This window comes from Lepidochelys kempii, chromosome 2, assembly GCF_965140285.1.
Source record: "Lepidochelys kempii isolate rLepKem1 chromosome 2, rLepKem1.hap1, whole genome shotgun sequence".
Taxonomy (NCBI): Eukaryota; Metazoa; Chordata; order Testudines; family Cheloniidae; genus Lepidochelys; species Lepidochelys kempii.
The window spans coordinates 153596469-153622656 of NC_136381.1; the positions used below are offsets into that span (position 1 = coordinate 153596469).

Below are 26188 nucleotides of genomic sequence, written 5' to 3' on the forward strand. Positions count from 1 at the left end.
CCAGCCCCAGCCCCAACATCTGTGCAGCTACTTTTAGTACAGGAGTGCAAGTCCCATGTGCTTTATGCTGTTAACCTGGGCACTGAGACTTGCTGCTATGGGCTGCCTCACTTTGCGTAGAAGTATCCTGATTATGACGATCCAGCTGCAGGAGTTCCAAAAGGAAATACTACAGCAGATAGTACTGGCCCTATGCCTGCAGGGAGGAATGGAGTGGGGTCATGATTCCACTTAAGGGGTCCATCTGCCTGTACCAGTGAAGCTCACCAAGATGGGATCGGAAGATGACCCTAAAGCCTTTTTAGTCACATTTGAGAGGGCAGCACTGACACCCCAGTCACTCCCAGAACAATGGGCTCTTATCCTAACCCCATACCTGATGGGTCAGGCACAGGCTGCCTACCATAATCTGGACACAGAGCAGGCAAGGGATTACAAGCAAGTGAAAAGTCCACTATCTTGACCTATTTGGATACTTTGGAAGAGACCCACCACCAATGATTTAGGGCCAAGAGGTACCCCATTGGGGATGACCCTCAATGTTACCACTAAGTCTACCTGTTCTGCCAGCATGGCCCCCCTTTAACCTGTCTTGATGAGCCAGGCTCTTAAAACCTCCTCTAACACACACACACAGGCAGGGCCACACCCAGCTGCAGATCAGCTCTGGGAAGACTCAGCTTCGAGGACTTGCTCTAGCACTCAGATGTCCACCTCCCTTGGAGTGCAGACCCAAAGATATATTATGAAATTCGCCCCTTCCCTCAATGTGGAGAGGGGTGTGCACACTTCGTGCCCCCCCAGTTAGAAATTCCAGAAACTGTGTTCAATGATAAACAAAACAATGAAAGGCAGATTTTAAGTGGTAAAAGGGATAATAAACAGAAGAAGGCAGATTACTAAGCAAATTAAATCAAACATGCAAACTAAGCTAGTTTCACTAAAGAAATTGGTTACAAATAGTATTTCTCACCCTAGATACTGTTGCAGGCAGTTTTCAAAGTTTCTGTGGTTTAGAGTTCCAGTTATATTCCTTTTCAAACTGGACCCCATCTTAGACTGGACTGCCCCCTTGACTTTCCTTTTGCAGTCTTTCTTCTTGGGCAGACAGGCCATGGAGAGGAGGAGTCCTGTTTGCCTTCCTCCCCACCCTTAAATAGGATTTACATAAGGTGGGAGTCCTCTGTTTTCCAAACGTGACACCCCTCCCCCCCCCATTCACTTACAGTGGAAAGTTACAAGAAGTCCCAGGTAATGTTTTAGTATCAGGTGACAAGACCACCTGACTCTGTAGGATCACAGTGTCCATGAGTCAGTGGTAGTATGGAGCATCCGCAGGAAGGCCAATCTTTTCACAGTCCATTGTCCTCGCTGATGGGCCATCCACCCTGTCTGGCTTTTCTATTCTTGTACCTGAAGTATTAGTAGTGGGCATCACCCAAAGTATCATAGCTGAAATCCAGATACATAGTCAATATTCCTAACTTCAGATACAGAAATGATACAGGCATACAAATTGGATAATCTAATTCAGTAAATCATAACCTTTCCAATGATATCTCACATGAGCCATCTTGCATAAAGTACATCTCAGTTATGCCATATTCATATCATAAACATATTTTCATAAAGAATATGGAATGACACGTCACAACCATAATGACTGAAAGAACTCAAGTGGCCGAAGCAGGGAGTGGGTACTATGGCATTGCCCTGGGATGCTATGAGAAGCAGTCAAGTTAATGGAGGATTATGTAGAAGCTGAAGGGTCATTAAAGGCAGAATCACCCCAGTCATCAGCAGGGCAAGGGACACCGGGGTGGCGGGGGGTGAGCCAAATCAATAGCAGTCTCTTCGAGGGGGTCAGCCATTCCTCAGACCCAAGGCAGCCCTAGGGGGACAAGGATGCTGAGCATCAATGCAACACCACCACTGAGACCACCAGGCACCCCAGACAACTGAAGTGGGGCTCACAGTCCAAGGTCTGGCCAGCAGCCCACAGACAGGTTTCCCCCAACCGAAGGCAGAGGCCATCAGCCCCAGCCCATTAACATGCTATTCTTGTGGGGAGACAGGGCACATAAAGAGGGAGGCCCACTGATGGAATATGAGCACACCTAGGGCTGGATGTCAGAAACCTGGGTATGACCCCTCCCCCATGTTGATGGCACTGGTGATGGTCCACGGGAACCTGGTTCAAGGACTCTTGGACTCCGGCTGCAGCCAGATAGTGGTCCAGCCCTCCATGGTGGGAAATGACACCACTCCCAAGACCACATTCTACCTTCAGTTTATCCATAGTGATGTCAAGACCTATCCCAGCCAGAGGTTACAACTGAGGGTGGGAGCCCACACAGAAAAGTTGGCCTACCTTGTGATCATAGGCTGGGACTGGCCTTTTTTTTGGTGAGTCATTAATATTCAGGCTCAGGCCACAAGTGAGAACAGGGGCCAAGTGGTGACACCAACTCCCGAGAGCTTGGTAAGCCTTGAGAAAGCCAACCACTCCAGGGAAGGACATCCCATTCAACCCACCGCAGATCCACACAGAGGAAGAAGAGGCAGACTGTCAGGACCTGGAAGCCCTCCTATGGGGAGGGAATTTCATGCTAGGAGAGAAGAATGACCCTTTGTTAAGCTATGCATCTGAGCAACTGGCCCCCATAGATGGAGAAGTAACAGAGTCTCAGGGAGGCAAATGGTACTTGCACTTTGAACTCAGGGAGGAGTGCTTGTACCGAATTGAGAAGAATCAGCAAGCGGCAGTGGTGATGGCCCAGCTGCTGATACCATGCCAATACTGCTGGGCTATATTGCAGCTGGTGCATGATATCCCAGGTGTGGGACACCTGGGGAGAGAAAAGACATTGGCTCAGTTATTAGCCTGATTCTGTTGGTCAGGCGTACACCATGAAGTGAGAGAACAGTTCCTCCTGCCCAGAGTGTCAACTAGCCAGTGCCCTTGGTCCCTCTGTGCTTGATTGAGACCCCCTGTGACAAAGTACAGGGTGTGAACAGGTGAGCCTGCACTTTGATCACTCAGATTTTAATTAGTTCCCCTTGAGAAAGCTGATGGAAGTAATCAGACAATCAGGCTGGCTGGTTGGATGGAATAAGAAGCCAATTAGCCCATCAGCCCAAGGCTGATAAAGAGGCAGGAAGGAAGTCCCAAGGAGGAGGGAGAGGGGACCATGCTAGTTGAGCCCAGTTACATGGAGGCCTCAAGGGGTGGAGATCTCTGTTCCCCTCAGGTTCTGGGGAGAGGGCCAAAAGGCACTGTTGGTGCTGTAAATAGACTGCTGAATGGGATTTGTTGTAGAAATGGTGGAGAGAACTTAAAATAAAAGGAAAAGGTGAAGGCACAACCACAGGAGTCCATGCAGCTTCTTCAGGGATAAGGGGGAGAGAAGCCACACCCTGTGACACTCCATTTGAAAGGATGGGGTGGACATGGTGGGACACCTAGAAAAGATTGCAGTGGGGCACCAGTACATGCGAGTGATTATTGACTATGCAACCAGGTATCCATAGGCTGTTCCTCTTTGCTCCCTGAAAGTGACAGCTATAGCTCCAGAGCTCTTGAAGCTCTTCTCATGCATAGGATTTCCCTGCAAAATATTAACAGACCAAGGTAATAACTTCGCTTCCCAACTGACATGGGAATTATGCTTCCTTTTGAAGGTCAAGTCCCTAAAGACCTCAGTGTAGCACCCACAGACCGACAGTCTATTAGAGCGGTTTAATAAGACGCTGAAGGGGATGTTGAAGCGCTTTGTCCGTGACAACCCCAAGCAGTGGGACTGGCTATTTCCACTATTCCTATTTGCTATAAGGGAGGTCCCACAAGCCTCTACAGGGTTCTCTTCATTTGAGTTTCTCTTTGGTCACCAACCGCAGGGCATCCTGGACTTGCTACGAGAAAGGTGGAAAGAACAAGATGTCAGGTTCTTAAGCATGACTCAATATATCTTACAGTTTAAGGGAGCAACTCAAAAACATAGGAGTGTTCGTTAGGGAGAATTTGAGGAAGGCCCAACACACCCAGGAACAAAATTATGATAAAGGGACATGACTACAGACTGTTCAGCCAAGTGACCGTGTTCTTCTACTACTGCCTTCACCCGATGGCAGGATCTCTTCAAAGTGGTGTCAGGCAGGTAGGGCCTGTGGACTATGAGATAAGGCTACCCAGGAAGAGAAAGGAAACTGAAGTCTAACATGTGAACTTTCTCAAACCTTGGATGGTGCGGGAGGCCCTGCTGATAACTCCTTTTCCAGCAGAACCAGAATTGGGGTCCCAGTTCCCCAGCAGCAGAGCTCCAGCAACCATACTGGGGCGGGGAAGGACTCTCCTCTGCACAAAGGAAACAACTCCTCCAACTAACTGGGGACTTTGCAGTGGTGTTTTCCAACTGCTCAGGGAGAATGTGGTTGGTCCGACATCATCTGGAGACTACCCTAAATCAGGCAGTCTGAGAGAACCCGAGACCATTGCCACAAAGGATGTGGGATATGGTCCGAGAGGCAGTATGAGCAATACTGGAGATGGGGGTGATTATGGAATCCAAAAGTGAATGGAGGAGCCCACAGTTCTTATTCCCAAACCAGATGGTACGGTTCGGTTTTCCATTGACTTCAGAAAAGTCAATGTCATCACAAAATTGACCTCTACCCAATGACAAGGGTGGACGAGTTACTAGAACAGCTGGGACTGATGAAGCACTTAAGCACAGTCGATCTGAAAAAGGTTATTGGCAGATCCCCTTATCCCCTTCCTCGCAAGAGAAAACTGCTTTCTCCACCCATTTTGGGCACTTCCAATTTAAGACCATGTCTTTTGGCCTCCAGGGGGCTGCCACTACCTTCCAATGGCTTATGAATACGCTCCTCAACCCCCATCATCAATACACACCAGCCTACACTGATGACATCATCATCTACAGTCCCACCTGGGAGGACCACCTGCAGCATTTAAGGGTGGTGTTAAAAGCCCTACAGGTGGCAGCACTTAAGGCCAACCTGGAGAAATGTAAGTTGGCTGTGGATAAAGTAACTTATTTGGGGTACTCTGTAGGAGATAGCTTTATGAAGCTGGTGGTCAACAAGATGCAGGCTCTCCCGTGTGCCCCATCCCCCCGATGAAGAAGCAAGTGAGACTTTTTCTTGAACTGTCAGGATATTACCGGAGGTTTATCCACAGCTTCACTTCAGTCAAGGCCCCCCCTTATAAATCTCATAGAAGTCAACAACCCTAAGAAGATCTATTGGGATGGAAAGCGTGAGGAAGCATTCAGAAACTGAAAACACAGCTATGTCTGGCACCTGTGCCATTCTGCTCTGATTTCTTGGGAATTCACACTACACATAGATGCCTCGGATGTCAGTCTCAGCGCTGTCCTCTCACAAAAATTTAGAGGAGAGCAACGCTTGGTCGTATACCTAAGTAGGTAGGTATTCCCTAAGCAAAACTCATACTCAGTTATTGAACAGGAGGCATTAACTATCAAATAGACACCCTCAGGTATTACCTTTTGTGTAGCCCCTTCTCGCCTATCACCGATCACACACCCTTACACTGGATCCAGACCATGGGGGATACGAACCCCCAGATAAGATGGTATCTTGCACTACAAGTAGTTACCGAGTACAACCCGGGGCGGGAAAGGACCATGCCAATTTCTTTTCATGAGAGATCAGGAATGGAGACAACCCAACCTGAATGGCCTTCCCATCTTAAGGGGTAGGGTATGTGAAGGGACATGCCCTCACACTGGTATGGAAGAGACTAATGAACTCTTCTGCGTTCCAATGAGGAACACTTGCAAGTCTTGTTCACCCTGGAGGAGCAGCAGCTTAAAAGAGGAAACTTACCACAGGAAGGGAGGTGAACGGGAAGAAGGCTGCTCCACCCAGAGACTGCTGGTAACAGAGGTAGGCCAGCCAAGGAGGAGACAGCCAAGAGATGTACCACTCCTGAAGTCACCCTGATTGACAGCAAAGCTATACACCAAAGGAATTGGGGTAGAAGTTAAACCCACTGAAGGGGCAATAGACTTTGAGAGACTAAGCCCATAAAGCTGAATATCCAGTGGCTGTCTTGTTCCAGCCAGATCTTCCTTCCTTGCAAGGGGAAGGGAAGAGGAGGAGCTGGAGCTTTATCTGTGGGTGGTTGCCTCAGAATGGACAGTGGGACCTAGGAGGAGGTCCCCACCCTCTTACACATGGGCCAGCCATGGGTTTTTAACTGCAGTGTAGATATACCCTTAGAAAATCAGCAGAAGAACTCTGCATCTCCATAGGGTCCTAACACCTGATTATCTCCAGCTGCTTATGACCAAATGAGGCCTTCCTCACTTTATCAACCTATGCTTTGTTTTGCTCTCTCACTAACTAATCTACTCTTAGAATGGACACATGTATTCCAAGGAAGTGATTCCCATAGCATTTTCAACTAAGAGACAGGTCCTCCACTAATATGAATTGTAAAGTTGGGATGAGAAGTATATTAGTCAATGTGTTTGCTGTGGATACTATACGTATGTCATTTATTAACTGGCAGATCAAAATGATTAAGCAGCTCTTTAATACATGTTAACAACAGAATCCACATCTGTCCTTATTTCACCTTCTGTCCTTCCTCCTCCTATTTCTGCTTCTCTTGTTCACATTGCAAAAAAATGATGAAAAAGTAAAAAGTTCAAAAATAGGGGCCCCCAGTACTGGCCCTTCAGAATCCCTCCTGTGTTGCAGAAGATATCCTGCCTTCCATGGTGAATTCCACTGAATAACATTGAGATCTCCCTTCTGGGAGAACCGGAAGAATTTTAGAGGGTCAGGACTTTACATGCTAATTACAGATATTCGCCTGTTAAGTACACAGAACCCATGTTTACATCTACTTGAATAAATGGGTGCTTGTCAAGGCAATCATCTATTCTGCATGTGGGGAATATAAGGTTTTCATGCACTTCTGGTGCATGCATATATTTTGTGTGTGCAACTTAAGCATTGACTTCTGAAAATAGAAATCTTTTCTTCAATGAGGTGTAATTGTAGTATAGGTAAATTGGCACACAGTTACTATCAAAATGTCTGTAATGGCAATCAGAATAGAAAGTGAAAACCTCTTTCTTTGTAACAGACACGTTAATGTATGCTCTGACAGAACATCATTTAAATTTACAATTATGGGATATGCAGAGGAAGATAAAATACTTATTAAGGTTTACAGAAATACAATGTGATCTATGGATTCCTTGAAACACCAGCAAGTTTTGTTATGTTATATGAATTGCCTGTGAGTTGGCATCTTAAAATAGCTCATTTGCGAGCTGTTGTTTAGGAGACAGCAGTTGAGTTTGAGAGAGAGGAGTCTGTGAGATTTTAAATTTTTTTCCTACCCCCAAAACCACAGCTGTCCTGTGCCTCCTTTCCAGGGTCTCTTACACAGCCAGACCTCTAGCTCTTCACAGAGCACTGATTCCCAGGAGTGGAGTCCTCGTTCGTTCCAATTTTACCCTAGAGTCCTTCTCTATTTAGGTCCTGTGACAAAGTTCCTCCTCTTCCTTGGTGGGTCCTGCGCTTTTTGGCAGATTTGCTTGCCTCAGAGGTTCATGGCAGCCCTCAGAAGTTGGCCACTTCTGCTAGAGGCTCAAACCTGCCGTTCACTCAGCTAACCTCATCACTGGCCAGCATGGGGGAAACGGAGACCAATCCCCACAGTCTCTCTGTCCCACCTCGTAAGTCAGGGACACGCCAGATCCCTTTCCAAATTAGACCTTCCCTTCTTGTGTTTCTCACAGACCAGATCAACTCCTCCTGTGTCCAATAAGGAGTTGGGGGGATGGGGAGAACCCAGGCCCACCCTCTACACCGGGTTCCAGCCCAGGACCCTGTGGATAGCAGCTGTCTACAATATTCCCTGTATCAGCTGTGTGACAGCTACAACTCCCTGGGGTACTTCCCCATGGCCTCCCCCCAGCACCTTCTTTATCATCACTGCAGGATCTTTCGCCTGAAGCCTGATCACGCTTGTACTCTTCAGTCATCCAGCAGCATGCCTTCTCACTCCTTGCACACCCCTCCCACTAACTGATGGGAGGTCCTTTTTAAACCAGCTGTCCTGATTAGCTTGCCTGCCATAATTGATTCTAGTAAGTTCTTAATTGGCTCCAGGTGTCTTAATTAGCTTGCCTGTCTTAATTGGTTCTAGCAGGTTCCTGATTGCTCTAGCGCAGACCCTGGTCACTCAGGGAACAGAAAACTATTCATCCGGTGGCCAGTATATTTGCCTTCCACCAGACTCCTGTACCCCACTGGTCTGGGTCTGTCACAGTCCCTGCAGGTTGCTCTTATCCCCTCACCCCATTAGATGTTGTTTAAACACATGCTCACCATCACATGACTTATCTCATTTCCTCCACCTATAGAGGTGGGCTTAGTCTGGTACAGCTGCAGTTGAGCCCCAGATTTCTTAAAGGACCAGCTCACTCTGTGACAGAGAAGTGGTTCCTTTTCTGTCAAATGCTTACATCTGGAATGGTCTCCCCCTAAAGATAGAGTACACCACAGCACAACATACTTCTGGCATTTAGGCAAAGCTCAGTAATGTTTTATTTCTATTTTAGTTTCATTGTTTCAAGTTTTATGTTTTATATGTTAATGAATAGGATTTAGAAGAGATTATTTATTAGCTCGGGTATTGCATTTTTGATAGTTTTGTTGTCTTAATGATATGACTTTGGCTTTACTTATTTTTTGTAAAGTGTCCAGAGCACTTCAATGACAGTGTCAAATTCAAATGCATTTTTAGTTATAATTACCATTTTTATATTTCTAGTCGAGTCTTGGGACACTAAGACCCCTCAATCTTGCAAACACTTATACACATGCTTAAATTTACACACAGGAATAAACCCACATAACTCAAAAAAGCATGTACATAATCATTTGCCGTATCAGAGTCTAAAAGGGCTTTTCAGCCCAGTCATTCATTTGATTGAATTGCCAGTGTTCTGAATTTTGAGGTACACTTTTCTGTGCATTTCAGTAAATAGGATTTCACGGAATTGTGAATTATATATAACTAAAATATGGTATCCCTTGTGGAACAATGTGTAGTTGAATAGTAATTCCTAGCATTTTTTAGAATGTGAAGACTATATTTTCATGACAAGTATAGGCTGCTGAAGTGGGAATAGTCTACTTTTCTACTGATATCTAGACTACTACTAGTGCATGGAATACATATCTGTCACTAACAGCTCACTGACTTTCATTTAGTTGTGAATAAATTATGTCTTCTCCAGATTACTACAGACAGCAACAGCAAAAATACATTGCATTAGAAGAGGGTGAACATAGAACCAAAACCATTCTGGCCAACGTAAATAACATGCCAAATAAGTGGATGTATGTCAAAAATCTGCAAGATGACTTTTATGCACTTTGTAGCTCACATTATATGTGTCATAATGAATGGTAGCTATAGTATGTACACATACATGGCTTACATTCTCAGCTGCTCCTAGTTTCCCCTTGATACAGCTAAAAAGGGAAGCAGCAAGAGATCTGCCTGTGGCTCCCCTAATTGTGGGGTAGGTTCAATGGAGGCCCTGATTCTAGCATATTTTAGACAAGCCTGCACAGTCCTGTAAAGCATACCAGTTTCTGACAAGCTGTCCATAAGCGCAGGATTACTAGAATGCAATAGTTCTTCAGCCATGCACATTCTTGCCTCTACCACATTCCCATTGCCAAATGCTGATGGGGTGGAAGGCATACGAGCCAATTTGTGGCTCTGCCATAGTAGAGGAATCCCTAGTTATAGAGAGCTGGCTGATTTCTAGGTCCTTCTGGACCAATCAACATCATTGTAAAAAGGCCTACAGATTTAGTCAGTCAATAAGAGCAACTGAACTTCTGAAACACACTAAACAAAAGGTTATTCTAGATCAAAATTTGTTGGTACTCTATTTTTTAACATGTTCGGGAATCTGGTTACACCACTTAAGGAGAAGGAGGCATTGCTTGCTATGCAATCTGCGTATGAAATCCAGGGATTGATGTTACAGATGGAACAGAGACTAGCACAAAGTCATGGGAATACCCTGAGGCAATTCGATCAAGTTAGTAGAGAGCTATCTTACATAGTAGAACAGCTTGTCTTCACCACCTTATATCCGCAGTTTCCATTTTATTAATTAATGGACAGCTTCCAGCAAATGGAAGAGAACCTAAAAGAAATATCTTCTGTATCATAGTGTCTAAGGAATACATAAGATTTATCTCATCTGCCAAGATCAGAAACCTAGTTTGGCCTTAGTGCTGAAAAAAACGGCAGCTTAAAGTAGTGCTGGACAGTGTTTTGTTCCTGTTTGCCTAGTACATGGCAACAGTCTAGTGGTCTTCACAAAGACCTGCAAGTCAGGAGACCCTGAGTTATAAATTCCAGCTATGCCACTGTTTTGCTATGATCCCACAAGGCACTGATCATCCTCAATTCCTACTGAAATCCACTCCTTCCAGGCTCTTGCCCTCTATCTGTGATTGCTTTCCAAAACTGACAATCAATCATGTAAAAGGCATTATAAAAACTACAATTTATGCATGGGGCACCATTACTACAATGTTCTTAAAGGCCTTAAAGCCTAGTGGCTGATTGGATCAGCTATTTTGAGCAGGCTTCAAAAATAAATGGCTGGGATTAGATCAACGAGCTGGATTTCAGGGTCTGCTACTCTAAGGTAAACCTCAGGAGCTGACTGAAGGATTTATACATGAAATCAAAGAAGACTATGTCTATCAAGGCAGCTCTACAGCAATCCCTGGACTGAACCACAGATCCTGAGTGGAACCTAGCAGCCTTCAGCAATTGGAGACAAGAAAAATGCAGATTGTGTACTGGTAACTGGAGTTGTTTAAGGTGAGCTCCTGCATATTCCTGCTTATGTAATCAAGGTGCCTGTGCTGGGAGCCACTGAAATCTTCTGTTCAGCAGCATCTGTTGGAACTGCTTGTCCATCCTACCTCCCCTCTCTGCCTGAGACCTCCAAGGGTATAAAAGTGAGGATGGCCCCAACCACCTTTCATTTCACTTCACTAATTTGGGAAGTCTTAACTTAAGACTCCAAAAAAGTGTGGAAGGTGGGCAGGGTGTGTGAATATGCAGATGCTCATCTCAAATAACTCAGTTATTGGTAAGTAACTTTCTTCTTCTTCGTCATCAGTTCTCCTTTGCATATGTCCACCTGTTTAGTGAGCAGTACAACCCGGTGGTACTGTAACTAGGGGGGCTGACATAGTTCTTTCTTGAAGTAGTAATAACAAACACCAAACAAATGGTTTCCATCATCAACACCCCCACTATAAAAATTGTTCCAGCACCCCTGGTACAGCCCTCAGGAAGCTAGGCTGAGGAGTTCTAGGTGAATAAGGTCAGAAGAACTTCCAAAATGAGCATTAATTCTATATGCTTTGTCCAGAGTGTATTAGAAGTGACTGCACCTCTTGCTCTCCTGAGTCACTGAGCAAAAGTGTTACTGAAGTCACATCTAGAGATTAAATAGAACCATTCAGCATTCTAAGAAGAAGACAGTGTGAAAGCTTGCCATGGAAACTATATCAGGCTTAATTGAGAGCACTTTGACATCTCCAGGTGGCTGAACACCTGCAAATTCACAACAATCATGCAACAGTCTGATTCATTCTGACAACTGTACAGCTGTGATGGACTGACTCCTAATTTTAGCCTCATAGGTTTCAAAGGTCTGGAAAACTTGTGGATAGGTTTGTCTCATGCAGAGACATTGTGGTAATCTAAAATATGGTGCCTACTTCAGTAGATGTGAATGAGGTTTGTGGAAATACAGACAAGCAAGTGTTCTGAAAGAGATGGAAATCTGACACCTCTTTAAACAGGGTGTAGGATGAAGATTCAGATGGGAGGCCAAACTTAGGCTACTAGCTAAGAGATTAAAGTCCAGGACCTCCATCATATTATTCTCTGAAATGCTTCCAGTTCCACATGCAGGGCCAGGTAGACAGGCAGAACTGCAAGGTTTCAATGTGTGGATGAGACGATGGTGTAGGGAGGAGGGTTTTAGATTTATTAGGAACTGGGGAACCTTTTGGAAAAGGAGGAGCCTATACAGGAAGGATGGGCTCCACCTAAACTAAAACAGAATGGAACGGAACTGGTATGTAACATTAAAAATGTCATAGATGATTTTTTAAACTAAGAGCTGGGGGAAAGTCAACAGGTGCAGAGAAGCACATGGTTTGAACAGTGCTATCCCTTTGTGGAGGATCTACTAACAGGAATTCTCTATATCCTAGTAAAGAGGAAAGGATAGACATTGATAAAGTACAGGTAGGAGCTGAAAAGACACAGTCAAAGGAAAGTCCCATTCAATTACAACACAGGAAGGTAGACAACTACGTGCTGACAAATTTTATAATTGCTTGTATACAAATACAGTAAGTCTAAATACTAAGATGGATGAACTTGAGTGCCTGGTATTAAATAAGGATATTGATATAATAGGCATGAAAGAAACTTGGTGGAATAAGAATAATCAATGGGACATGGTAATACCAGGGTATAAAATATATAGGAATGACAGAGGTAGGTCAGGCTGGTGGGGGAATGGCACTATATGTGAATGAAAGTATAGAGTTAAATATAGTAAAAATCTTAAATGAATCAAACTGTACTATATAATCTCTATGGATAGAAATTCCATTCTTGAATAATAAGAGTATAGTGGTAGGAGTATGCTACTGACCACCTGACCAGGATAGTGATGGTGATTATGAAATGCTCTGGGAGATTAGAGAGGCTATAAAAATAGAAAACTCAACAATAATGGGGGATTTCAATTATCCCCTTATTGACTGGCAACACGTCCTCTCAGGATGGAATACAGAGATAAAATTTCTAGACACCATTAATGGCTTGGAGCAGCTAGTCCTGGAACCCACAAGGGGAGAGGCAATTCTTGATTTAGACCTAACTGGCACACAGGATCTGGTCCAAGAGGAGAATATAGCTGAACTGCTCAGTAATAGTGACATAATGTAATTAAATTGAACATCCTCATGCAGGGGGAAAATACCAAAGAAGCCCACCAGAGAAGCATTTCACTTCAGAAAGGAGAACTATACAAAAATGAGGAAGCTAGTTAAACAGAAATTAAAAGGAACAGTTACAAGAGTGAAATGCCAGCAAGCTCCATGGAAACTTTTTAAAAACAGCTTTTTAAAAACACCCTAGAGGCTCAAATGAAATGTATACCCCAAATACAAAAAAATAGTGAGAGGACCAAAAAATGCCACCATGGCTAACAGTACCATTGCTAGCCCGTTGGAGGCACTAAGCAGAAGTATTTTCCCCCACCCCTGCACACAACACATACTAATAATTAATAAGGGGGCCCCTTGAGCTGCTCAGGGTCCTAAGCAATTGCTTAGTCTGCTTATGCCTATCACCAGCTCTGATGGCTAAACAACAAAGTAAGAGATTGTTCGAGGCAAAAAGGCATCCTTTAAAAATTGGAAGTCAAATCCTCAAGAGGAAAATAGAAAGGAGAATAAACTCTGGCAAGTGAAATGTAAAAGTATAATTAGGCAGGCTAAAACAGAATTTGAAGAGCAACTAGCAAAAGACACAACACTAACAGCAAGGAACACAAGACCATTGCGGAGAAGCTAAATTAATTCTTTATATCGATCTTCACTCCAGAGGATGTGAGGGAGATTCCTCCACCTGAGCCATTCTTTTTAGATGACAAATCTGAGAAACTGTCCCAGACTGAGGTGTCGATAAAGGAGGTTTTGGAACAAATTGATAAATTACACAATAATAAGTCACCAAAACCAGCTGGTAGTCACCCAAGATTTCTGAAGGAACTCAAACATGAAACTGCAGAACTACTAACTGTGTTATGTAACCTATCACTTAAATCAGCCTCTGTACTAGATGACTGGAGGATAGCTAAAGTAATGCCAATTTTTTAAAAAAAGGCTCCAGAGGCAATGATGGTAATTACTGGCTCGTAAAGCCTAACTTCAGTACCAGGCAAATCGGTTGAAACTACAGTAAAGGATGGAATTATCAAACACATAGATGAACGTGATTTGCTGGGAAAGAGTCATCATGGCTTTTGTAAAGGGAAATCATGCCTCACCAATCTATTAGAATTCTTTGAGGGGGTCAACAAACCAGGGGCACTATTTCAGATTTTGGTAGGGAGGTCAACCTTAGCTGTGATTCCAGGAGCTATTTAGGCACTTGAAAACTCTAGTTTTTTGGCACATAACTTAGTAATTAGCTGACAGGAGCATTGTATCCAATTCCTATATAAAAGAAAGAAAATTAAATAAATATTAGACCCACTCAGCTCTAATAATAACATGTTCTGACATCTTGTGGCAAGTCACTTAAGGGACACTGGTTAGGTTTCAAATTTTAATGTATATTCTTACTTTGTTATTAACTCTGCAGAGAGAGAGAGAGAGAGACCCTGTGAGGACTCCTGGGTTCTATCTCAGCTCTGGGAGGTGCAGGGGGTCTAGTGTGTTACAGTGGGGGACGAATACATCTGGGTTATATATAAGAACATCAGAATGGCTATACTGGGTAACACCGATGGTCCATCTAGCCCACTATCCTGTCTTCCAACAGTGGCCAATACCAGATGCTTCAGAGGAAATTAACAGAACAGACAATCATCAGGTGATCCATCCTCCATCACCCACTCGCAGTTTCTGGCAGACAGTGGACTAGGGATTCACAGAACATGGTGTTCCATCCGTGCCCATCTTGGCTAATAGCCATTGATGGACCTATCCTCCATGAACTGACCAAGTTTTTTTTTTTGAACCATGTTATAGTTTTGGCCTTCACAATATCCCCTGGCAAAGAGTTCCACAGGTTGACTGTGGGAAAAAAGACCTTTGGTTTGTTTTAAATCTGCTTGCTGCCTATTAATTTCATTGGGTGACCCCTAGTTCTTGTGTTATGTGGAGGAGTAAATAACATTTCCCTATTCAATTTTTCTACACCATTCATTACTTTTTAAACCTCTATCATGTTCCCCCACTTAGTCATCTCTTTTCCAAGCTGAAAAGTCCTAGTCTTTTTAATCTCTCCTCATACAGAAGCTGTTCCATATCCATAATCATTTCTGTTGCTGTTCTCTGTACCTTTTCCAAATCCAATATATCTTTTTTTGAGATGGGGTAACCAGATCTGCACACAATATTCAATATGTTTGTGTACCATGGATTAATATAGAGGCAATATATATATATATTGCCGTTGTTTTCAAAGAACTATCCACAATGACTCCAAAATCTCTTTCTTGACAGGTAGCAGCTAATTTAGATCCCATCGTTTTGTATGTATAGTTGGGATTATATTTTGCCATGTGCATTAATCTGCATTTATCAACATTGAATTTCATCTGCCATTTTGTTGCCCAGTCACCCAGTTCTGTGAGATCCCTTTTGTAACTCTTTGCAGTCAGCTTTGGACTTAATTACCTTGAGTAGTCTTGTATTGTCTGCAAATTTTGCCACCTCATTCTTTATCCCTCTTTCCAGATCATTTATGAATATGCTGAATAGCACTAGTCCCAGTACAGACCCCTAGGAGACACCACTATTTACCCCTCTCCATTCTGAAAACTGACCATTTATTCCTATCCTTTGTTTTGTATCTGTTCACTAGAGTGCCTGGCAATGCTTTCAGGACCATCTAACAATCCTTAATTTAATTTAATGACAAGCCTTTTGCTATCTTAATCACCCTGCTTTCCTCTATAAACAAACTCCCTGCCCCAAGCTCGGAAGCTGGGAGCAGCACAGAACTCATCACATATCACACTCAAGCTATGGTGTAGTTAAGAGCTCTGTCTGGGGCTATGGCATGTGCTGTGAGCAGACCTCTGGTATGAAACTCGAGGAGAGGGTAAGAGCCCCTCCTTACCCTCCTTAAATGGTGCCCCTGCAACAAACACTTGAACAACGATGATCCAGTGCATATAGTATATTTGGGACTTTCAGAAAGCCTTTGATGAGGTCCCTTGCCAAAGGCTCTTAAGCAAAGTAAGCGGTCTTGGAATAAGAGGGAAGGTCTTCTCATGCATCAGTAACTGGTTAAAAGATAGGAAACAAAGGGTAGGAATAAATGGTCAGTTTTCAGAATAGAGGGAGGTAAATACAGGCGTGAAAGTAACTTAAATAACTTACTTTTACGCAGGGCGGCCAGGGTCCTGGGCAAGGTCAGGGGGGGTGGCTCTGAATCCCCAGAAGGGGCAGGGCTTCAGGCAGAAGGGGCGGGGCTAAGGCCAGACTCCCCCAGGCCCAGGGTAGCTGCGGCCACTGCTGGGAGTCCCTGGCCCTTTTAAATTGCCAGGCCCTGGGGCAGCTGCCCCCCCTCCCCCCGCATCAGCAGCCCTGCCGAACCAGCTTACTTGCACCTCTGGGTAAATAGTGGTGCCCCCCAGGGTTCTGTACTGGGCCCACTCCTATTTAACATATTCATAAATGATCTGGGAAAAGGGGAAAACAGTGAGGTGGCAAAATTTGCAGATGATACAAAACTACTCAAGATGGTTAAGTCCCAGGCAGATTGGGAAGAGCTACAAAAGTATCTCTCAAAACTGGGTGACTGGGCAACAGCATGGCAGATGAAATTCAATGTTGATAAATGCAAAGTAATGCACATTGGAAAACATAATCCCAACTATACATATAAAATGATGGGATCTAAATTAGCTGTTACCACTCATGAAGGAGATCTTGGAGTCATTGTGGATACTCTCTGAAAGCACCTGCTCAATGTGTTGAGGCAGTCAAAAAAGTGAACAGAATGTCAGAAACTATTAGGAAAGGGATAGATAATACGACAGAAAATATAATGCCACTATATAAAGCCATGGTACACCCACACCTTGAATACTGTGTGTAGTTGTGGTTGCCCCATCTCAAAAAAGATATAGCAAAACTAGAAAAGGGACAGAGAAGGGGAAAAAATTATCAGGGGTACGGAACAGCTTCCATATGAGGAGAGACTAAAAAGGCCGGGACTGTTCAGTTTAGAAAAGAGGTGACAAAAGAGGTGACAAAAAGAGGGGGTACGATAGAGGTGTATAAAATCATGACTGGTGTGGAGAAAGCGAATAGGGACGTGTTATCTATCCCTTCATACAACACAAAAACCAGGGGTCACCCAATGAAATTAATAGGGAGGCGGTTTAAAACAAACAGAAGGAATTACTTCTTCACACAACGCACAGTCAACCTGTGGAACTCGTTGCTGGGGATGTTGTGAAGGTCAAAAGTATAACTGGGTTCAAAAAATAATTTGATAACTTCAGGGACAATAGGTCCATCAATGGCTATTAGCCAAGGTGGTCAGTGATGCCACCCCATGCTCTAGGTGTCCCTAAGCCTCTGACTGCCAGATGCTGAGATTGGATGACAGAGGATGGATCACTCAATAATTGCCCTGTTCTGTTCATTCCTTCTGAAGTATCTGGCTCTGCCACTGTTGGAAGACAAGATACTGGGCTAAATGCACCATTGGTCTGATCCTGTATGGCCATTCTTATGTTCTTATGACCACATTTTATTGTATTGAATATGGTGTTGGGAGGATTAGCCATAGTCCTGTATCTCACTTACCATCAGGGCTGAAGTTCTGACTGTAATGAATATCATCTTCACAGAGATATAGAGCAGAAAGCAATCTGATCAGTTTTTGTCCAGAGGCACAGTCAGTTTCATGGAGTCAAGATTATAATCCCAGGGCAGAGGAGATTTACTCACCAAAGGAATATTCCCTGTGTCCACAGAACCTGCCCTGTTATAGTAACCATAGCACACTCCATGCATTGCAATGGAGAATCCAGTCTCTTTTTTTTCCATTGCTATCACAGCACAGCAACTACCCAAGCAGCCCTAGAGCAATTATTTTAAAAACTTTGCAACTGCAAGGTAAGCAAAGACTGTCATCCTGTGCATCAGAGGATGAAAATTTGCAACCAAACGCACCCTGACAGAACACAAAGACAGTTTTACCTGTTCCAAGTATAATAAATAGTCCAAGTTTAAAGCAAAGGAAGACCCTCTTGTTTACTCCTGTGAAGCTTCCAATGGTGACACAAGAGCACGAGTACCAATCTCAGGGTGGACTGTAAAATACCAAGGCACAAATCCCAAATTGGTTGTGAGTTGTAAACTTAGTTTTCACCAACCAACTGCACCAAGTTCAAACTACATAGGCACTTTGACAGTCTTAACACAGAGTCACAGACAGTCCCCATGGGGTACTCTGGTTTGTCTTGCTTCCCAGCTGAGCATATCTTTGTGATAGATGGCCCCTTACACCAAGAATCATGGCCACGATATGCATCTGATGAAGTGAGCTGTAGCTCACGAAAGCTTATGCTCTAATAAATTGGTTAGTCTCTAAGGTGCCACAAGTACTCCTTTTCTTTTGGCAATATTCAGGTTACTGCTAAACCCGAAGTACCAATCACTTACCCCAAGTCAAGTATGCTTTGGCCTTACACCAAACACAACACATGTAGCGAATACTGTAGTAAACTATGTGAAGATTTATTAAACAGGAAAAGGAAATTAGTGTTATTTTCAAGGTTAAAGCAAGCAAGAGAAATGTTCAAATATTACATTGCGATATGTAACACAGATATTATAAATAAGGCTAAGATTTTGTGTTGTGGAAATCATGGAATCCATGACTTCCAGTGACCTTCATGACATTGGGCGCCCCAGCAGCTGACCAGCTGTGGCCAGCAGCGGGGGCCCTGCAGCAGCCCAGCCTCCAGTGACTGACCAGCTGCCACCATCGGTGGTGACCCCTGAGCTGACCAGCTGCCGCCGCTGGCAGGGGTCCCCCCTGCAGTGGCTCAGCGGCCAGAAGCAGCCAGTGCCCAACTTCAGCTCCCAGTCACCAGCAGCGGCGACAGAGGGACCCCGGAGTTGCTCAGCAGCCACAGATCACCTTTTTCCCCCCTTTCTTAAACATATATTTGCATTTCTCCGATCATAGGGCATGACCCCCAAGTTTACATATTCTTTAAAAATCCTTGCTATTAGGTTTACAATGTCATGTGCCAGTTCCTTTAACATTCTTGGATGGAGATTATCCTGGCCCCCTGATTTGGTTCCAATAAGCTGTTTGAGTATGGCTTCTACCTCAGATGTGGTCATTTCTATTTCCATATCCTCGTTCCCATTAGCCACCCTGCCACTGCCCACAAGCTCCTCTTCACTCTTATTAAAAATTGAAGTGTTGGGCTATATCTAGATTATCTTTAATCTCTACCCTGTCCTCAGTGTTTAGCGGTCCCACTTCTTCTTTCCTGTTTTCTTTTTATTTATATGGCTATAGAATCAATTACAATTGGTTTTAAATTCCTTTGTCAGGTTCAACTGTGCTTGGTTCTCACTTTTCCCCTACACTTTCTGACCTCTAAAAAGGTAGATTTCCTTGCTGATCCATCACATCTTCAATTCTGCATATGCTTTCTGCTTCCCTTAATAACCTCTTTTAGATGCTTGTTCATTCATTTTGGTCTGCAACCCTTCCCTAAGAATTTTTTCCACTCGCTTAGGATGCAGGTTTCAGATAGTTCTGCAATTTTGATTTAAAGTAATTGCAAGCCTCCTCCACATTCAGATCCTGAAGTTCTTTAAACCAGTCAACTTCCCTAACTAATTTCCTTATTTTTTTTAAGTTTGCCCTTTTGAAATCAAGACCCCAAGTTGCAGGACTTGTTTTACTTATCCTTCCATTTAGTTTAAACGGAATTAACTCAAATCAAGGTTATCCTCTACAACCATTTCTTCCTCAATACTTACCAGTACTAAATCTAAAATGACATTACCTCTTGTTGGTTCAGTGACTATTTTGTGAAGAAATCTGTCATCTATCACATTCAGGAATATTTGGGCCATACCATTATTATTACCATTATGTTTTAGGTGTTCCTAGTGTTCAGATGATGGTGGTATATCTAAAAGCAATCCCACAGAAGTTTCACATGTAGCCTGATAACAGGTATCACCTAGCTGAATGAGTCCTTTGGCAGGAAAGTCTTGCAGTTTTGAGGACTCCAGTGACTCCCCCTCTTGTGTGGGGATGAAAATAAACCATTCCTTGTTTACACAAAGTTCCTAGGATAGCAACAATATGCACACTGTACTGACGGCCAGAGTTTAAATACAGGCATAGATGATCTGACCTCTGAGAAAAATAGTTATCACAGCAAACCATTTGGTGAAAATCTTTGGTGCTATAAAAAGGAGAGAGTGCAGAATATAATGTTATCTGATAGATGTCTCTCCCCACACAAACCAAGGATGTATTCAATTAGACCACAGATCAGTATATGAAAGTATGTGAAGGCTGTCCTGTCAAGTAGGCTGCTTTTTAGCTCAGTGTAACAGTGAGCTGTTCTCAAAGGAAGATGGAATATTCCTGCCTGTTGGAAATCAGCAAGAGTTGTTCTAGATCCCATGGGTAGTGCTATAAATTTTGTATCAACCCCCTGAAAGACCACTAGTGCCAGGGCAATAGTGAGGTCTATGCAAGGAAATCACATTGCCAACAGTGGTTGATAGCTGGCAGTTTTTACTTTGAGTGTAGCCAAGGAATAAACCTTGCACATTGATTATCCCAGGTGATTGGTGTCTTTATCCTTAGAATCCATGGGTTCTAGCCTAATGCTTTTTCCTACTAGCAGATGTTACTATCCCTGAGCCTTTGTTTTGGCTGAGTTTAAAAATACTCAGCTGTAGGAAACAGACTGTCTACCACCTCCAAGATGGCAGGGATCAAAGCTGCAGTTGTTGAGGGCCCCTCAACAGCCAAGCCTGACTGCAGGTTTTCCCTATCCTCTTCCTCAGAAACATCTCAATAGTTTTGGCTGAAATTCCCTCCTCCTTTCCTCGCCTTCCAAAACAACAACAACAATATTAATAATACCTACCATAGACACCTGGCCCAAATGATTAAAGTCTGGCAACTGAAAACAGGGCCTAAAATGTGAGGCAATCTTAATAACAGGATTTACTACTAGCCCTGCCTATAACAAAAATAATAACCTACCTCTTACACAGCACTTTTCATCTAGACATCTCAAAATGCTTTACGAAAGAGGTCAGTTTCATTTTCCCCATATTTCAGATGGGGAAACAGAAGCACAGAGAGGTGAAGTGACTTGCTCAAGCAAGGTCAGCCAGCAGCAGGGCACAATGAGTGGATTAAAGTGGAAGAGCATGAATGAAGAATGTGGGTAGGGCACCTACTTATCCTATGTAGGTAGGGAAGGGATAGAGATAGAAAGAATGGCAGTTCCCAGGGAACACCAAATTGATGAACTTGACTTTACTCTCATGTATCTCACACTGCTTTTGACATCACCACTGGATTTGGCCCTCTGTTTTCTATAGCACTGTGACATGGGGATTTTCCCATCTCCTGATTTGATATTTCAGTTAACTGCCTCAGTAAATGAAAAGGAGAGTGATTGCCTTGGCTTGATTTGAAAATGTGTTTCTCACAATGGTTAATAAATGATTCACAAGCTATGTTGCTGGGGTAACAGTAATATAAAGCAAGTTTGCAAAGCTGGGCAACCGCCAGTTTACTCATGAAAGTCGCATTTTCTCTGGAGATTTATACATAATTAAGGTTGAAAGCATTAAAAAATACAGTATTCTGGGTGAGCCTAGTTCCTGAATAATAGAGATATGTATTGTTCTAATTTGTGGGCCCAGTCATCCATTTCTTCAGGAATGGGGACTACTGTTAAATTAGTATGTTATGTTCATCCTTTGCAGGGATCAAATGCCTCGTGTCACACATTGATGATTCCTCTGGTTGATTTAGAGCAGAATTTTCTGGCTCTGAAGTTAGTTCTGTCTTAATCTTTGAGTCCAAAAGGAGGGGCTGTGAGAGCGGTGCGGGGTAAAGGGAAGATTAAGGGGATTATCCTTAAGGCTAGAACCCAAGGCAAAAATTAAGATTGCCGTTCTGGGAAATCAGCCATATAAACATTATGTGGGCATTATATTATTTTTATTGCATCAGTATTTTTTACATGCAGTAATTGCCTTTGAGCACTGGGAGGTAATTAATCTTGGACCAGATCTTTGGCTATGTCAAAATGGCAGAGTGCAAGGCAGAGGTTTACAGCTCACATTTGCACTCCAGTGTTTCTGCTGCAGGCCGTAATGGCCACGGGGGAACAGAAATGCCACATCCCCTTTTCTACAGCTATGCCCCTTTTTCCCTGCCACACCAGCAACAGGCAAAGTGTGTGACATAAGAGCCCTGCATTGGCTCTATCCCACTGGATGGTCATCCTTACTCTGGGGTGATCCTTCTTCAGATTGTTAAAGAACTAGAAGAACTAGATAAGTTCATGGAGGATAAGTCCATCAATGGCTATTAGCCAGGATGAGCAGGAATGGTGTGCCTAGCCTTTGTTTGCCAGAAACTGAGAATGGGTGACAAGGGATGGATCACTTGATGATTACCTGTTCTGTTCATTCCCTCTGGGGCACCTGGCATTGGCCACTGTCAGAAGACAGGATACTGGGCTAGATGGACCTTTGGTCTGACCCAGTATGGCCGTTCTTAAGTTCTTGTGTTCTTATTTTACAGCAAGATTATGGAGGCTGTGCAGTGTGAATTGGCTGTACAGCACCAAAAGATCTGTCTGTCTCTCTTTCTGTCCTCTTTTTTCCTCTATGTAGATTACATCCAAAAATCCTACATTAAAAGAATATTCAGGTCGCAAAGTCAAGCCCTTCAAAGTTAGGAAATGCTGGATTTAAGGTTACCCATGCAACTTTAATTCGGCCTCCTTATGATACAGTCTTTAATGACATGATAACATCCTATTTTTCCCTCACAGGATTCCTGACTCATTTATGAACAGGCAATTATTTAATATTTCTTTTTATTTTCCTCATTCAATGTGTGTCCCTAGATCTTATTAACTACCATCCGAACTTGCACTGTATACAAAATTATTAATTTCCTCCTGGACATTTCTGCTGTCATCATGGCATCTGAGTGCTTCCCAAACACTAATGAGAGAGAAACACTAATGCACAACACCCCTGTGAGAACAGATGGTATTATTATTCTCCTTTTACAACTGGGGAACTGAGGGACAGAGAGATTAATACCAAAATTGTCTACTAATGTTAGGTGCCCCCTTTTGGCCTGATTTTTCAGAGTACTTAGTATTTTAAAGCACTTCAGTATTTTCAAAGCACAGCTCTAATTGACTTGGCAGCTGTGAGTGCTCAGAACTTAAATTAAATTCATGCTTCTTGTCCTTAGACATCCTCCCTAGCCCTGCCCCTCTCTATTTATCTACTCTTGTATGTTCAGTAGCTTCTGTCCCTGATTCTGGTTTGCTGGTGGTACCATCCATTTCTCCACTTCTCCTGCAAGTGCTTTTGTGCCTTCTTCTTTGCTGTCTCTTATGTTAGCAACACCTTCCTCATAAAGCCTCTTCTGCTTTAAATCCCTTAGGCAACCATATGGAACCAAAGCTCCCACAACAGTTGTTCAAGGGAGTGGTAGGAAGTGAGAGAACATAACCCCACAATCATCCCACAGAGATAACACATAGCCCCAGTAGCTTATTCCCCAACCCTCTCTGAGAGCACGACATGAAACAGGAACTTCCCTAACTCTGGAGGGAGGCAGGAGAAGAGACAGCTGGCCTCACCTCTAGACACCACACTGGATTCCTAAATGCTCTTTTGAAAAATCATGTCACTTTTTTTAGGTGCCTAGATTACAGTGGTTGGGTGCTGAGCTATTTTAACAATCTGGCCTCATTTCGTAAACATTTAATAAAGGAATTTCTTGAATGTTTGTTTCTTTCCTTGCAAAAACAGCAAACATAGAACACACACTCGTGTTCAAAGTAGAAAGATTTCAGGCTATATGTTGTTTGCCAAACTAATTACACAGTGATATCAGTATAATGAGAACCCCTGTAGGCAACGAGGATATTTAAAAAGGACAAGGGTATTACTGAAGAGGACATAATGTGTATTGCAATTTGCATAATATTTTGCAATAAAATAATTATAGAGTCACTACAGTAAAGAATAAGATTCTCAAACTTGTCTTCTCAGTGACTAACAACTTAATATTTTGGGCTGAAATTTCCTATGATTGTTCTCAGTCCAAAGGTGATATATATATATATAAAGGATAGTGACTCAAATACTTTCTGTTTTATGAAACAACAAGAAAACACATTTTAAAGATGTGTTTTTGTTGCTGTGGGAACTATAATGTAATTACTGTATTTTTATGGGTCTCAAATTTCAACTTTAACAGGTTTTGTTTGTTTCATTTTTTGTTTTCAGCAAATTTTTTTATTAATTTTATTTTAGTTCAGTTTAGTTTTTAGATACTATAATGTTTAAGCTGAGATTTTATGTGCACAGAAGTCTGACAATTCAGTTAAGGGTCTCAAAACAATCAGGATAGTTTTATAATTTTTTAAAGTACAGAACTTGATTGAGGTGTGTGTTTGTTTCATTGTCATATATATTTTTTCCCTTTTGTCTTTAACAAACATTTTTGGGCTCATATGAATAAGACTCCTTTTAATAAAAATAACTTATTTTTCTTGGTTTTATGTGAGCTAATTGGATTTAGATTTTAAATGTATCTGTTTCAGATACAGTAGTTTATTACTGTGTGATTAAGTAAACAAAATAAATAAGCTTAGTGAAACTGCACAGGTTAAGAACATCCAAAGAAAATCATGTACTGTAAAACTTGCAAATGTTAAAAACTATTTAGCTTCAGATAATTTTAAGAGTAAAATAGTTCTTTACAGACCATACCTCTTGATGAGATATATTATCTATAAAATCTATAAAAAGCTAAATAATTTCCACCATTTAAACTCAAATTGATATTTTGTTTCACAAAAAAAAGTGGCACTAGCAAGCTAACAAACCATTTTGTACTACCCATAAAAAAAAAAGCAAGTTGTTCAAACCCTGTCTGATCACATCCATCTGTTGTGAAAATAATTGCAGTATTAAGTTACAGAGAGTTGTAATGGACTGCTCTGTGTTTAATGTTTATCTGTACTATTTTTTCACACGTGAACAGAAAGTTAGCTACAGTTTCTGAAGTCATCTGAAAATTTCATTAACATATTCTGGGCATGAAGGCAAAATGGCCTTCACTGACTATTTACTTCAGTTGTGGATTCCCAAAGAACCCTCCGCCCCGCCCCCGGCACTGATGTGTTCTACCGTCTATGGAAAGAGTAGCAATATGAATAAAACCTCTAGGAGCTATCAAAGTTGGTGAATGTGTGTTCTCATTTACAAGCGTCCATTGTCTATGTTGACTGATAAGGTGAAATCATTGACTGTGTACTGTAAAATATATATCCGTAGATATTTGCAATTGCTTTTTAAGTGCAAAATTAAGACAAAGCAAATCATCCTTTTGATCTGTGCTATTTCTTAGTATTATTGAATAGTAATATGTAGCTATACAAAATAAGTTACTATTCTCTTCTCAATATTGTTATTTCTCAATTATTTGTTTGAAATGTAGTTCTGCCACCTTTATTCATAATGAGCGAGATCTTCAGCTGGTGTAAATTAGCATAGCTCCAAAATGGCTTTTACCCGCAGCTGAGGATCTTACCTGTTATGTTCTACCTTACTCTGCAAGTTGTCACAGTGATTTCAAAGGGCCTACTCAAAAATACAATATTCCTCAGTCTGAGTAAGTGTGGCAAAATTGGGCGCTTAGAAGAAGAAATAATTTTGAATATAGTTTATTCCAGGCCTGTGACTGCATTAAACTTAGATACGTTATTTTGTCCACAGGGTAATGATGTTCGGATAATCCTTGGCCAGTTTGATGAGCAAATGGCAGCAAAAGTGTTCTGTTGTGTAAGTAAAGATGTTTAATTGCATATTTGGGGAAAGAATGAATTACCTTTCAATAAACGTACATCTGAAAACTCGAATTGCTATTCTGTGGGCCACTCTGCAAACCTATAAGGCCTCAGTTCCAGGAAGCTCTTCAGCACATGTTTAAATCCATCCCTATTCAGAAAAACATGTAAGCACTTGATTTCAGTGGGAC

General features: G+C 42.5%; 1 protein-coding gene across 2 annotated transcripts in view; it reads left to right on the plus strand.

Annotated features, from left to right (window-relative positions):
• Positions 1-26188, plus strand: part of GABBR2 (gamma-aminobutyric acid type B receptor subunit 2) — an 842671-nt gene that overhangs the window by 369034 nt on the left and 447449 nt on the right. For both annotated transcript variants that reach the window (XM_073332465.2, XM_073332464.2), the window contains exon 5: positions 25927-25992. In XM_073332465.2, the coding sequence (XP_073188566.1) occupies positions 25927-25992 (66 nt within the window). The remainder of the gene's footprint in view (positions 1-25926; positions 25993-26188) is intronic.